At 37.6% G+C, this 16061-nt stretch overlaps 1 protein-coding gene across 1 annotated transcript in view; it reads left to right on the top strand.

Annotated features, from left to right (window-relative positions):
• Positions 1–1555: 1555 nt before the first annotated feature.
• The window catches only part of LOC102871758 (natural killer cells antigen CD94-like), an 18266-nt gene continuing 3760 nt past the window's right edge, over positions 1556–16061 (top strand). The window contains exons 1-3 of the mRNA XM_006888450.1: positions 1556–1733; positions 12392–12484; positions 12823–12885. Coding sequence (XP_006888512.1) covers positions 1556–1733; positions 12392–12484; positions 12823–12885 — 334 coding nt within the window. The remainder of the gene's footprint in view (positions 1734–12391; positions 12485–12822; positions 12886–16061) is intronic.

Here is a 16061-nt window from a genome sequence, read left to right on the forward strand (position 1 = left end):
TGTGTGTGTGTGTGTGTGGTTGCAATTTGCTTGGGATATTTTTCCCAACTGTTGATTTTGAGTCTTTCTCTCCATTTTTCAGATGTGTCTCTTTTAGGCAACATATTGGTGGGCTTTGTTTTTTTTGTTTTTGTTTTTTTCATCCATTCTGTTACTCTTTTTCTCTTGATTGACAAATTTAGTCCATTCACATTAAATGTGATAATTGTCAGGCAAAGTTTTACTTTTTCTATTTTGCTATTTATTTTTCTGCTGTTTCTTGTTACTGTGCTCCATCCACTTCTCTTTGGTGTATCTGTGTGAAAAGTTTCACTTAAAATTTCTTGAAGTTTTGGTCTTGTTTTCACAAATTCCTTAAGTTCTTTCTTTTCTGTAAAGGATCTACTTTCTCCTTCATATTTGATGGAGAGCTTTGCTGGGTATAGGATCCTTGGCTGGCAATTGTTTTCTTTCAACTATTTGTATGTGCTGTCTCATTGTCTTTTTGCTCGAAGGGTTTCTACTGAGAAAACTGAAGTTAATGTAGTTGTTTCCCCTTAGTAGGTGACTGTTGTTTCTCTCGACCTGTTCTTAAGTATGTTTTCCTTATCTTCTAATTTCTAGAATTTGACTATTATGTCTTGATGTTCTTATTTTTGAATCTAGTCTATTTGGTGTTCACTGTGCTCCTTGAATGCGGATTCTCTCATTCTTCAAAATACCAGGGAAGTTAGTTTTCTTCTAGTACATATTCCACAATTATCTCCTTGACTTCCCTGCCACTCTCATGTTCTGGAATTCCAATCATATGTATGTTGTTCCTTTTGATGTCGTCCCACAATTCCAATGTTTCCTTCATTTTCTTTATGTCTTATCTCTAATATTTAGTATGTTTCCAGTGAGTCTATTGTCTCCCAGCTAACTGACTCCCCATCTCTTCAGTTCAACTTTTTTGTCCTACCAGTGTGTTGGACATTCCTGCCACTTCTGTCTTAATATTCTTGATTGCATTTTTATGCTTTTCTGTTATTTCTTGTACTATGTTGGATGTACCTTCTCTGCCTTGTGATGATTTTTTTAAGTTCTTGTATGTCTTTATCTGCACTGTCAATTCTTTCTTCCATTCTTTTTCCATTTTCTTTGGTAGATGTTCAAATTGCTTGTCATCAAAATTTTTATTTCTGCATTGCTATCTCAGGTGTATTTGTTCTCTTAATGACTTCCATTGTTTCTTCCATCATTGGCATCTTCTTATGTAGTTGTTCAAATAACTCCATATCAATGTGTTTCTTCTGGCTCTCTCAATCTGGAGTATTCATTGGGTCCATCTTTTTAGGAGGTTTATTTTAACTGAGGCGGACTGCAACCTTCTTGACATTATGTGAGTCTTTTCTTAGTACGTACTAGGTTGTTGTAACTATATAAGGACCCAGTGTATGACAATGGTTTGTGATGGACTTGTATGTTGGTGCTCCCCTCTTGGGAAGAATAATCAACCAGAAGCAGGATGACTGTAGCCTTCCTGAAACCATGCTTCCACCTGGCATTTTCTGATTGAGTTTAAAAAAAATCCCACATGGTATCGTTACACAGCAGTGTTTCACCGGAAGTTCTTGTGCTATTGGTGCTCCTGGTGCTGGACAACATTGGCAACAGCTTGGTTGTCTCCAGGACAATGGGGTCTCCAGATGACAGGGGTAGTAGTCTAGTTCTCTGTGTGGGATTGCAGTCTAAAAATGTAGCCCCTCAACCAGGTAGGCAGTGATTCTGTCGCTGACCAGTATGTGAGTGTGCCTGGGCATGGCTGTAGTCTTTAACAAACATAAAGGCAGCAGTGTCTGGAAGATGCTTCTGGGCCAGCCATGTTACACAGACCTTGGTGTCTTGCAGCAGAGCAAAACCCCCACAGTGGGTCTCACAAGAAGAGCAGATTTCTCAAAAAGAGCAGGTTTCTAGAAAGTAGCTGGTCGATTTGACATTTTTTAAGCTGAAGGAATTGAAGAACAAGTTTAAACCTTGAGTTATAATACTTAAGGATGCTGAGGACAGAATGTTGAGTGACCCAGGAAGTATCAAGACAAGATGGAAGGAGTACAAAGATTGACTATACCAGAAAGAATTAACTGACACAGAAGCATTTCATAAAGCAACATATGATCAAGAGGTAATGGTGATGAAGGAGGTGGTTCAAGTTGCTCTGAAGGAATTTGGAAAAAGACAAGGCCCCAGGAAATGATGGAATTTTAATTGACATATATCAACAAACAGATACCAAGTAATCTGGAGGACAACTACCTGGACAACTGACTGGAAGAGATCTACATTTATTCTCATTCCAAAAAATTGTGACCTGACAAAATGTAGAAATTATTGAAAAATATCACTAATATCACACTCAAACAAGGTCCTGCTGAATATTATAAAAAATGACTGGGATAGTACACCAACAGAGAATTGTCAGGTGTGAAAGCTTGGTTTAGAAGAGGCCATGGCACTAGGGATATCATCGCCAAGGTTAGATGGATCTTGGCCAAAAGCATAGAGTACCAGACGAATGTCTGTCTGTGTTTCAGTGACTATGCAAAGGCATTTGATTGTATGGGTCACAACAAATTGTGGCTAACCTTGAGAAGAATTAATTGTGCTAATGTGAAACCTACACTTGGACCAGGAGTTAATCATCAGAACAGAGTAAGGAAACAATGAGTGTTTCAGCATCAGAAAAGGTGTGCATCAGGGATGCATCCTATCTCCATGCCTTTTCAGTCTACATACAGAACAGATTATTTAGAGGGCTGGAATTTATGAGGAGGAATGTGGCATCAGGACTGGAGGAAAACTCATTAACAACTTGCATTATGCAGATTACACAACCTTACTTGCTGAAATTGAGGAGGATATGAGACATTTGCTGTAAAAGTCCAAGGATACGGACTGAAGCTCAAAATCAAGAAAATAAAGATTCTTGCAGCTTCATGACAAACAGAGAAGACATTGATTGAGATCATTAATAATTTCAGCTTGCTTGGTTCCACAATCAATACTCTTGGCATTTGTAGTCAGGAAATCAAAAGATTAATTGCACTGGGAAAGTCTACTGTCAAGAACCTCTCTAGAGTATTGAAAAGCAACAATATCAGTCTGGAGACTAAAGTCTCCTAATCTAGGCAATGGTCTTCACAATTACCTGCTATGTATCAGAGAGCTGGACAATAACTAAGGATGCTAGAAGGAGAATTGATGCCTTTGTGTTGTGGTGCTGGAGAAGAGTATTGAACTTACCGAGGACTGCTAGGAGAATGAACTGGTCTGTCTTGGAGATGGTGAAACCAAGTTGCTTTCTGAAGACAAGGATTTGGAAGCTCCATCTCACATACTTTGGCCAGGAGGGACCAGTCCTTAGAGAAGGATATCATTCTTGGAAGAGTATAGGGACTGAACAGGAGAGGAAGACTCAGAATGAGATGAATTGACTCAATTTCTGGAGAAATTGGCTTAGATCTGTTGGAGATAGTGAGATTGGCTCAGGATAGGGCAGAGCTAATGTACAAAGTGTTGTTATGAGTCACAGGTGACTCAATGATACCTAAGAACAACAACAACAATATCAGAGAGAAGGATTTGCCATCTACTTGTGAAATAATAGAACTTTCAAAACTCTATGTACAATAGAGTAGACTTAGATTAGACTAGTAGCTATGGCACAGGAGGCTGAGCCCTCATACTGGGAATCACAAAGGAGGAAGAACTGTAAACAGTCATTAGTGATTGGAACGTGGAATGTAAAAGTATGAATGTAGGAAAATTAGACATTGTTAAGGAAGAAATGAATTGCATAAACATTGAGTACTATGCAGTGGCAAAATGAAATGGATTGGAATGGGACATTTTGGATCTGACAATCCAATGATCTACTGTACCAGAGATAAAAAGGTGAGGAAAAATGACGTTGCATTCATAGTTATAAAGACCATTTCTACATGTCTTGAAATGCAATGTTGTTAGAGACAGAATAACATCCATATGCATACAAAGAAGACTTGTTAATACCACTATCACTCAATTATATGTACCAACAACCACAGCCAAAGAGGAGAAAATAAATTATTTCTATCAACTTCTGCAGTTGGAAACATGCAACCTAGATCCAATAATAATAATGAGTGAACAGAATGCAAAAGTTGAGAACAGGACAGGTTGTTGAAGAACATGAACTCAGTCAACGAAATGAAGCTGGAGATAGAGTGACAGAATTTTTAAAAATTCAGTGCAAATTCTTTTTATAAGAAACATAATTGGTGACTATACAAGTGGACTTTACCTTATGGTCTACACAGGAATTAGATTGATTATATCTATAAAAAAATTGTTAAATAAGCTCAGTATTAGCTATGAAAACTAGGCCTGGTTCTGATTGTGGGAAAGACCATCGACTACTCAAATGCAAGCCCAAACTGAAGCTAAAGAGAATGACATCAAATCCATAAGAACCAAAGTTTGAATTTGAGTATATCCTACCTGAATTTAAAAACCATCTCAAGAACAAGTTTGAAGGATTAAACACTAATGAACAAAGCCCAGATGAGCTGTGAGAGACTATCAAGGCTATTGTCCATGACGAATGCAAAAGGTCTTTAGGAAGACAGTGGAAATGAAGACTGAGATGGATGTCTGAAGAGACACTGAATATTGCACTAGCAAAATTGAATGCTGAGAATCCAAATGGAAGAAATAAATAAATTAAGGAGTTGAACAGAAGATTTCAAAGAGTAGCTTGGGAAGATAAAGGAAAATACTATAATGAAATGTGCCAAGACCTGAGGTTGGAAAATCAAAATGCCTGAACTCACTTAGCATTTTGTAAGCTGAAGGAACTAAAGAAAAAATTCAAACCTCAAATTAAAATATTTAAGGGTGCTATGGCCAGAGTGCTGAATGCTTCAGGAAACATGAAAAGAAGATGGAAGGGTTACACAGAGTCACATACCAAAAAGAATTGGCTGACAGAAAAATTAATGAAACAGCATAGAACCACGAGGTAATGATGATAAAGGAAGAAGTTCAAGCTGCTCTTAAGGAATTTGCAAAAATAAAAGAAAAAAAACTAACAAGGCCCCAGGAATTGATGTCATACAATTGACATATTTCAACAAGCAGATGCAGCCCTGAATGCACTCACCAACCTGTGCCAAGAAGTCTGGAAGAAACCTACCAGGACAACTGCCTGGAAGAGATCAATATTTATACCCATTCTAAAAAAATGTATTGACAGAATGTGGAAGTTACCAAACAATATCCCTTATATATTGGAAGCAGGAGTGGCATCCACTTTCTAAACAACGTGTCTCTGGAAACTGTTAACTTTGATAAATGATGATAGTCATAGAAAGGCTTAGAGCTAGGGACTTTTAACATTTCTTCCCTAGCTTTAAGAGAGATGCAAATAAAAACAACTATGAGATATCATCTCACCCCAGTAAGAATAGCAAAATTTAACAGAACAGCAAGCAACAAATGCTGGCGAGGATGTGGAGAAACTGGAACTCTTATTCAGTGTTGGTGGGAATGTAAGATGGTGCAATCATTGTGGAAGGCAGTGAGGCGTTTTCTCAAAAAATTGCAAATAGAGATACCATTTGACCCAGCAATCCCATTACTGGGAATATACCCCAGAGAGACCATGTCTGCCATCCAAGCAGATATATACACACCCATGTTTATAGCAACTTTGTTTACAATAGCAAAGTGTTGGAAGCAACCTAAGGGCCCATCAACAAACGAATGGATAGAGAAGCTGTGGTATATCCACACAATGGAATACTACGCTGCATTGAAAAACAAGGAACTCATGCATGCAATATTATTCAAAGTGGGTGACCCTGGAGGACATTATGCTGAGTGAAATATCTCAGTCACAAAGGGACAAATACTGCATGGTGTCACTGTTGTAGAATGGGTCTGACATCAGGGTTGGGGTATGACAGAAAAAACTGGATAAATTATGTATACTGTATTGAAACAGATAAGCAAAAGAGCAGATTAGAGGTGATATATGATTGAGTATTATGGTTAGCACAGGAATCCAGCATTAAGGTTGCATAGAGAAGTGTACTCGGGGTGGGGGGCTAGGGGGAAGGGATGTGGGAATTGTATACTAATGAAGGAATTTTTTTTCCTTTTTTTTTTTCCTCTCTCTTCAGAGGCGAAAGCGAGCTGGTGGGGAGGGGTGGGAAGGGAGAAAATTGCGGCAATGAATGAATGGAAATCCAAAACCACTATTAAAATTAATAAAAATAAATAAATAAAATAAAAATTAAAAAAAAAAGAAAGGCTTCAGATCTTTTATTTGCAGGTTTGCTATGAGTTGTGCTTGACTTGAGGGATATCAACAACATCACTAATATCAAATGCAAGTAAGGTCAGCAGGCTAAAGATTATAGAAAAATGACTGAAACAGTACATTGACAGAGAACTGCCATATGTGAAAACTGGGTTTAGAAGAAGTCAGGGCACTAAGAACATTATAGTCAATGTTAGATGGATCTTAGCTGAAAACAGAGAGTAACAAAGGAATGCCTATCTTTATTTCATTGACTTTTGTGTGGATCATAAATTGTGTCTAATCTTGAGATGAATGGGAATCTCAGAACACTTGATTGTGCTCATGACAATCCTATAACTCAACCGGGAAGCAGCAATCAGAGCAGAACAAGGAAACATTGCATGATTCAAAATCAAGAAAGGTGTACATCAGGGATTCATCTTATATTTGCATTACTTTTTCTATCTATATGCAGAGCAGATCATTCAGGAGGCTGGACTTTATAAGGAGGAATGTGGAATTAGGATTGGAGGAAGAATCATTGACAATCTGCATTATGCAGATGACACAACCTTGCTTGCTGAAACTGAGGAGGACCTGAGGCCTTCTGAGTAGACAGCGGTCAAGGACTATAATCTTCAATATGGATGGAAGTTCATCATTAAGGAAACAAATATTCTCATTGCTGGGCCACTTGATAGCATCATGATACACTGAGAAGAGATTGAAATAGTTAATAATTTCAGCTTGCTTCATTCCAGAATTAACACTGTTGGTACCAGCTGTCAGTAAATCAAAAGAGGAATTGAATTAGTAAAATCTACTGTCAGGAACCTTTCTAGAGTGCTAAACAGCAATGATGTCAGTCTAGAGATTAAGGTGCACCTGTTATAAGCTATGGTCTTCACAATTACTTGCTGTGCATCAGAAAATTTGACAGTGACTAAGGATTATAGAAGAAGAATCACCACCTTTGATTTGTGGTGGCAGATGAGAGTCTTGAGCATACCATGGACTGTCAAGAGAACAAAAAGGTCTATCCTAGAAAGGGTGGAACTGAGCTGCTCCTTGGAGGCAAGGATTTTGAATTTCTGTCTCACATACTTTGGGCATGTTGCCAGAAGGAACCAGTCCTCGGAAAAGGACATCATGTTTGGAAGGGTGGAGGGACATCACATGAGAGAAAGAGCCTGGATGAGATGGATTGATACAGTAACTGGGGTAATGAGCATAGGTGTGTCACAGACAATGAGATTACTTTAGTATCGCACATGGTTTAGAGCTATTGTGTGTACAATCACTATGAGTTGCAGGCCTCTCAATGAGACATAACAACAAAAACAACCACAAATATTAAGGGTTACAAGAACAAATAGTTCTGCTTTGGAGAGGATGAAACCAAGTCTCTCTTTGGAGGCTGGGATTTTGAAGCTCTGCCTCCTTACTTAGGGCACATGGCCAGGAGAGATTGGGCCTTGAAGAAGGAAATCATACTCGGAAGGGTGGATGGACAGCACAGGAGAGGAAGACCTCAGATGAGATTGATTGATTAATACAGTGACTGGTGTGATGGGGATTGGTGTGCCAGAATTATTGAGACTGGCTCAGAGCAGGGAAAAGTTCAGAGCTGTTATACATAAGGTCACTATGTGACTTAACCAATAACATTCTATGACGGGTTTGGAAGCACGACTGGCATCCACTTCCTAAATAACATGCCTTTGGAAACTCAGTGAACTTAAAAATGTTTTTAGTTGTAGAGGGGCTTCAGACCTTTTGTTCATAGGGTTGCTATGAGTTATGCTTGACTTGAAGGCAATTGACAATAGAACCACAGCAGTAAAGTTCAAGAGATATCAAGGTACCAGATTGTTGGAGAGAAAGGCTCAAACATTTCAAAGCTAATCTGAGTGAAACACTTAGACCTGATGAAGAAGATTTAGAACACCTATAAACTTTCATAAGTGTTTGTGAATGTACAAACAACATAGAAAAACAATGGAAAAGTATTCAGTTTCTACTTCTTTCACTTTGAGGGTATGCATGTGTATGTGTATGTTGTTGTTGTGTGTAATCGAGTTTCATGGAACTCATAGTGACCCTATGTACAACAGCCCTGAAACTTGCTCTATCCTGTGCCAACTTTACTCTGACACACCTACCCTCATTACCTCAGTCCCTGTAGCAATCCATCTCATTGATGGTCTCCCTCTCTTTCTCCGTCCCTCCACCCTTTCAAGCATGATGTGCCTTTCCAAGGACTGGACCCTCCTTGCAACATGCCCCAAATATGTCAGATAAAGCCTCAAAATACTTGTATACAAGGAGCAGCCTGGCTTCATCCTTTCTAGGATGAATGGGTTTGTTCTCCTGACAGTCCATTCAACACTCTTCTCCAGCACCACAGCTCAAAGGCATAAATTCTCTTTATGTAATGCCTAGTCATCATCCAGCTCTCTGATGCATAACAAGAAATTGCAAAGACTATGGCTTGTATCAGGTGCACCTTATTCTCTAGACTGATGTTGCTCTTCAGTACTCTAGAGAGGGCCCTGACAGCCTACTGTCCTAATGCAATTCATCTTTTGATTTCCTGGCTACTGGTACCAAGAGTGTTGATGGTGGAGCCAAGCAAACTAAAGCTGTTAATGTTTTCTGTCTCTTCTTCATCTATGATAATGTTGCCAATCAGCGTACTGGTGAGAATCTTTTTTTTCTTTATGTTGAGCTTCAATCCATAAAGAAGGCTGCAGTCCTTGTCCTTCTGCAGCAAGTGCTTCAGGTCTTCCTCAGTTTCATCAAGCAGACTGTGCCATATGCATAATGCAGGTTGTTGATGAATCTTCCTCCAATCCTGAAGCCACATTCTTCCATACACAGCCCAGCCTCCCAGATGATTTATTCTGCACATAGATTGAAAAGATGTGGAGGCAGAATACATCCCTGTCGTAGACCCTTCCAAATTTGGAACCATGCATTGTCTCCTTGTTCTGTTCCAAGTATAGGTCTCACATAAGCACAATCAAATGTTCTGGAATCCCATTCTTCTCAGAGTCAGCCACAGTTTGTTGTGATCCACACAGTCAAATGCCTTTGCATAGTCAATGAAACACAGATATACATTCCTTTCAGCCAAGATCCGTGTTACATTAGCTATAATATCCCTATAAGTACCACTTCTTCTAAACACAGCCTGCACATCTGGCAGTTCACTGTTGATGTACTGCTCCAGTCATCTTTGGATAATTTTCATGTATATGTATGAGTGTGAATATATAACAATAATGAGATAACACTCTCTGATTCTACCTTTTTAAACTTTTGCCTGTTCTGGTTGATTTAATGAGGTAGAGATAAGAAATGTAAAATTACAGAAGATTAGATTAACTAGTTTATGCAAAAGAAAATAAAAATTCTAGAAAATAAAGACAGAGCATCAGAATTTATTTGAAAAATATTTAATGAGTGCTCTGGAATAATATGACCTGGGTTTAAATTTAAGGGACATGGGGCAAATTACCTGGCCTGTTAGACTTCACTTTTTCATCTATCAAGACTAGAATATATTCCTTATCAAGCCATGCTGTAAATATGAACCAATATATAATTCGAATGAGTATATTTAAATCACTTTAAATTGTGTTCTGCACAAAGAAAATATTTATTATGATATAAATAGAAAAATTCTGTACAGAAATTTTATTATATTAAGATTTACTTTTTTTTTAGTGTATTTTTTCCCAAAAGTACTTTTAGATATCTTTGATACTTAAACATTTTTAAAAAACCTCTCTCTACTTTTTTGGTGCTGGTCACAGCGTTAATATAATGAAAGGACAGTGATAGTTTCCTGTTTTGTGCTATCTGGAACAGGTTAGAAAGTGGTAGTTTTGCTGCTTATTGCTCCTACTACACACATGTGACTCAACAATAGATGATTCAAGAACATCATTGAAATACACATTTTTTTCTTTTTATTTTAAATTTCTTCATATTTAAGTTTCAAGTCCTATAGCCTCCAGTGCAGCTTTGTGATCTAGCATCATCTTTCTCCAAAAAACACACCTCAGACCTTCCCTCCATCTATTTGGAGCATCACTCCTCATGGCAGGTATGTGTGCCTTCCATATGATATATATAGAGAGAGATCCAGGATAGATACCTCGTTGATGTGGCTCACGTCAAGAAAAGTAGAAATTATTAACGGTGGACATTTTTAAACTGACCTTGCTTTTGAGCTTTTGTTTTTTAGTTTTCTGATTGTAAGTTACCTAACTAAAAAAACTGCGATGGTTTTCCAGGGTGTTGTGATTTGACATCCAAAGATGATCCAGGTTTACAGCTTTATAATTTGACCCCTTAGATTATTATTAACTAAAAGAAAAAGACTTTGAGGGATTGCTAATGGTAATGCAGTATTACCTCAGTTTGATTTGTGTCAGGGTAACAGGAAGTAATTTTGGATAAGTGTATGTGCTGTTCTCATAATAAAGATTCTTTATATATTATACTTTAACGTATGAGGAAATGAACTCAGATCCAGTTATTAACTGTATACTTATTGTGGAACTTCTTCCACCAGGTCCAGGAGATTTTTTGGCTCATTTCTCCACTGTGACATGTGTGTAGAGCTGTGCGCTAGCAGACATTTCTCAGAACAGAGCTTACCCTAAGAATAGCCAAAGATATACTCACAAGCAATGTTAGTGTCAGTGACAATGATGAAAAGACTCAATATCTACGCACACTATAATTTAATTTCTTGCTCAAGAAATGGATACACAATCACTCTGAGACTGTGGGAAGAAAAAGATTTGGGTGTTGTTTTTTTTTTAAAATTTAATGATATTTAATTTGCATTAGCTCAAGTGGCATGCAATAGATCATGTTATTACCACAATTTATATCCATAAATTGAACTTTATAATTTGTGCCTGTAAATCAAACTATTATTTTACAGAAATTTCTTTAGCAGAAATATGAAGAACACTCAAGTTGATGTTAGTCAAACTCACTCCTTAGAATTGGGTATTTTATGCCTGCTTATGTGAAAGCCCATAACTCACAAACATTTAATTTCATATACATTAATTATGATAGTACTCCATAAAAGGCTACAAGGGACTACTCTTCCTTTTAGCACATTTAAAAAGATATCTTAGAGAAGGTTCACAAAGACATTGGCTTTCATTCTTTCATGCACATTTATTTTCCTCCCTCCCAAACTCCTAATTTTGTTATTTAATAATTGACTTACACATAATTTGTAACCATCCTTTTCTTTCAGATTTTTCATCTTTTTACTTGGAATTTCAACTTTTAAAAACTACCTAATAGAAATTATATGTTTTATTTCTTTTATCATCTTTAAATAATAAATGTAAATATCTCTTACGAAAGTACAAAATAAAGTTGAAATCTAGTCCTCTTTTCTTATTCCAGAAGCTTCTGTATCAATTTGCTGTCTTCTAGAGACAGAGATGTTCTATGAATAATTGAAAAATAAAGTTGTTGTTGTTGCGTGCTGTCTACTCAGAACTAACTCATAGCTGACGTATTTTCAAAGGCCGCAGATTCTACAGAAGGAGAATGTCCATTCTCCTGTGGAGCAACTGGTGGATTTGGACTGTGTGCCTCTAGACTGCAGTGCAGTTTTTTGTCACATCACGTAAAAAATGTTGGCATTGGTGAAGACTGAATGGAAAGCCTGTGTCTTCTAATATTTCATTGACCAAATTACAGAGTTACAATGTCTTTTCGGAAAATTTCTACTTGATTTCTGTTTTAAAAATCTATTATGGTTAGCACAGAAATCCAGAATTAAGGTTGTATAGAGAAGTGTACTGGGTGGGGCTTGGGGTAGGGGAAGGGATGGGGGAACTGTATACCAATGAAGGAATTTTTTTTTTTTTCTTTTCAGAGAGGGGAGCGAACTGGTGGGGAGGAGTGGGCAGGGAGAAAGTACAGAAATGAATGAATGGAAATCCAAAATCTCTGTAAATGTTTATTAAAATTAATGAAAAAACAAAACAAAACAAAACTTCAGTCCCTTTGTTTTAAGCCTTTGTTCTCTCTTTTTTTTCTTTCCAGTGTTTCAGACTGCTCCATGGAGGCTGATTTCTGGAATCCTAGGAATAATATGTATTTTGTTGACAATTATCTTAGGAATTTTACTGAATAAATGTAAGTTTCTCTGTTGTTGTGGCTATAGGGTGAGAACTGACTCACTGCTGACCCTCCAGTGGTTTTTGGAGGGTTAAAAGTGAATGGGAGGAGATTTCTTATCTTTCTTTCGCACAGTAACTGATGGATGTGAGCCTCTTCCTTTGGATTGGCAGTGCAATTCTTGATAGGCTCCTTCCGTGTAATTTACAGCTTCTGTAAACCCACTGGATGGTCGGCTATGATGAGTCAGTTCTGAAGCGATAGGCATGGATTACTGTTGTAAATTATTATACTATCTCTTGGGTCCATTATAATACCTGTACCTAATTAAGTAAATTTACAATAATTTCTTACAGCATTTAATAAAGAAAATATTCAGCTAAAATCCTCTCCAATGCCCTCCATAGAACTACAGAAAGGTAAGTTCCATATATGGGAAAACTTTCTTGTTAGTTGGTAATATAGACAATTTCTTGTTTTTCATACACATGACTTGATGGAACATAACATAGTTATACAAGTTTACTTGTCAGTGGCATTGGGTTGGCACTGACAACACAACTCCATGAAGAAGATGGAAAAAAAACCCCACTTCCCTAGCTGTAGGATACTCCGTTCTACTGTTTTGGAATGTAAGAATAATTTAGTTACATTGAAGGTGAGCCATTAAAATGCCCAAGTAATAAAGACTATTAGTTTAGAAGACAAAGTCTTTGCCTTAAATGAATGTTTACTATTAAGTAACAAACTAGAAGCAATCAATAGAAAATCCCGATTGCCTGTATTTGCTCATAGCCCATTGTTTTGTATCTCTTTACATTTATGGCTGCTGGAATTTGTTGACAGAATTATATTTCTATAATTCTATACCCTCCTTACCCTGGGAAAGCCTGCACAATATTCAATTTATGCTGTCCAGTTTCTGTTCATATTTTATTCCAACTCCTGAGCTATTCATTTATAAGTAGTTTTATGTTTACCTTGTTTGATAATGTTTATCACTGCAGATAAGAAATATTTAAGACTCTATCCTGATAATCAGAATTATTAAACCTCAAGGTAACTGTTTAGTTTACCTTATTTTTTTTTAAAGAATAAACAAGTGACTGTCAAGTTGATTTTGACTCATAGTGACCCTATAAGACAGTGTATAATTGCCCTCCCCACCACTTCTAAATATTATTAAAGTATATATTGAAAGAAGCAGAGTGACTGCCACATCTTTCTCCCATGCAGTGAATGATTGGTTCAAACGTGTGATCTTTTGACCATTACGTTAGAAATGAATCCTTTAATCATCACCCTATCAGTTACTACTCATGTACTCTATTTTTCTGACTCAGGAAATATACTAAAATCCTTCCCTTACATGAATATTTTGTTGATTAAGTTGTTGTATTTACACTGCAGAACTCAGCTTTGGGATTCTACTTTTTTTTTAAAAAATTCTTTTTCTCCCTTAAAGTTTCACATTCCTTGTTGTCCTAGAAGTGGTTTTAATATCATGAATTTAAGATGGGTAATCTCCTCCTGCTTTTGAAAACCCAAAAAGGGGTCAAAAAACTGAAGTTCCAACTCTATGGTATACAACAACAATAAAACACTTAATAAAGTTAGGATGACATCTAATTAAGAAAATATTTGAAATTATGTCATTGTGACTCTATTTTTGCAACAAAATTTCCATAAAGAATTAGATCATATCTGACTTGGTCATATTGATTTTCTCTGAACAAAACACATGGTACAAATATATAGTACACATATATAGTTGTTGTTGTTATTATGTGCTGTCGAGTCGCTTGCGAATCATAGCAACCCTATGTACAACAGCCCTAAACTCTGCTCTGTCCTGTGCCAATCACACCGTCTCCGATACACCCATCCCAATTACCCCAATCACTGAATCAATCCACCTCATACGGGGCCTTCCCCTTCTGTGCTGTCACTCCACCCTACCGAGCATGATGTCCCTCTCCAAAGACCTGTCCCTCCTTGAAACATATCCAAAGTATGTTAGATGAAGCCTTAGAATCCTTGCCTCCAAGGAGCAGCCCGGTTTGACCCTTTCCAGGATAAATCTGTTTATTTTCCTAGCAGTCCATGGTACCCTCAATAGTCTCCTCCAGCACCACAGCTCAAAGGTATCAATTCTCCTTCTATCCTCCCTAGTCATTGTCCAACTCTCTGATGCATAACAAGTGATAGCAAAGACTATGGCCTGCATCAGACACACCTTAGTCTCCAAAGATACACCACTGCTCTTCAGTACTTTGGAGAGGTCCCTAACATCAGACTTTCCCGTGGAAATAGTCTTCTAATTTCCTGGCTGCTGGTGCCAAGAGTGTTGACTGTGGAGCCAAGCAAACTGAAGCTGTGAGCAATCTCAATCTCTTCACCATCCATTCTGATGCTACCAATTTGTCCAGGGGTGAGAATCTTTGTCTTCTTGACATTGAGCTTCAATCCATATTGGAGGCTGCCGTCCTTGACCCTCTACAGCAAGCGTTTCAGGTCCTCCTCAGTTTCAGCAAGCAGGGTTGTATCATTTGCATATCGCAGATTGTTGATAGATCTTCCACCAATCTTGAGCCCACATTTCTCCTCATAGAGCCCAGCCTCCAAGATAATCTTTTCTGCATACTGGTTGAAAAGGTATGGAGACAGGACATCCCTGGCGTACATCCTTCCCCATTTCAAACCATGCAGTATTTCCTTGCTCTGTTCTGACAACTGCCTCTTGGTTCAAGTATAGGTTTCTTATTAGCACGGTCAAGTGTTCTGGTATTCCCATTCTTCTCATATCTTTCACTTTTCTGTAAATGCTTGTCTGTCTGATATTTCTCTAAATCTGAACATTCAGATTAAGACAAACTAGGAAGAAGAATTGGCCATTGACTTCTGAAAAGCAGGCCTCAAAAACCCTATGTACAACAGAACACATATAGATGAAAATGGCAAATGAGGCTGAGCTTTCAGGTTTGGAAATACAAAGGAAGAGGAACAGTTGTAAGCAGACACTAGTGATTGGGACATGGAATGTGAGAACCATGAATGTAGGAAAATTAGATATTGTTAAGGAAGAAATGGAAAGCATAAATATTGACATACAAGGCATTGGGGAGATGAGATGGACTGGAATGGGGCATTTTGAGTTGGATGATCATATGATATATTACTCTGGAGATGAAAAGGTGAGGAAAAATGGAGTTGCTTTCATAGATAAGGCCATTGCTAGATCCATCTCGACGTACAATATTGTGAGTGACAGGATAATATCCATATGCGTGTAAGGAAGGCCAGTGAATACCACTATCATTCAGATATATGCGCTAACAACCAGAGCCAAGTAAAAGGAAATAGAAGGTTTCTACCAACTTTTATAGTCGGAGATCGGTCGAACATGCAGTCAAGATGCATTGATAATAATGGGTGACTGGAATGCAAAAGTTGGGAATAGAGAAGAAGATTCAGTAGTTGGAAAACATGGACTGGGTGACAGAAATGGAGCTGGAGAGAGGATGATTGAATTTTGCACAATGACTTATTCATTAAAAATACATTTTTAAGAGACATAAACGCAGGTTATATACAT

This window comes from Elephantulus edwardii, unplaced genomic scaffold, assembly GCF_000299155.1.
Source record: "Elephantulus edwardii isolate Elephantulus edwardi_28Jun2011 unplaced genomic scaffold, EleEdw1.0 scaffold00067, whole genome shotgun sequence".
Classification (NCBI taxonomy): domain Eukaryota; kingdom Metazoa; phylum Chordata; class Mammalia; order Macroscelidea; family Macroscelididae; genus Elephantulus; species Elephantulus edwardii.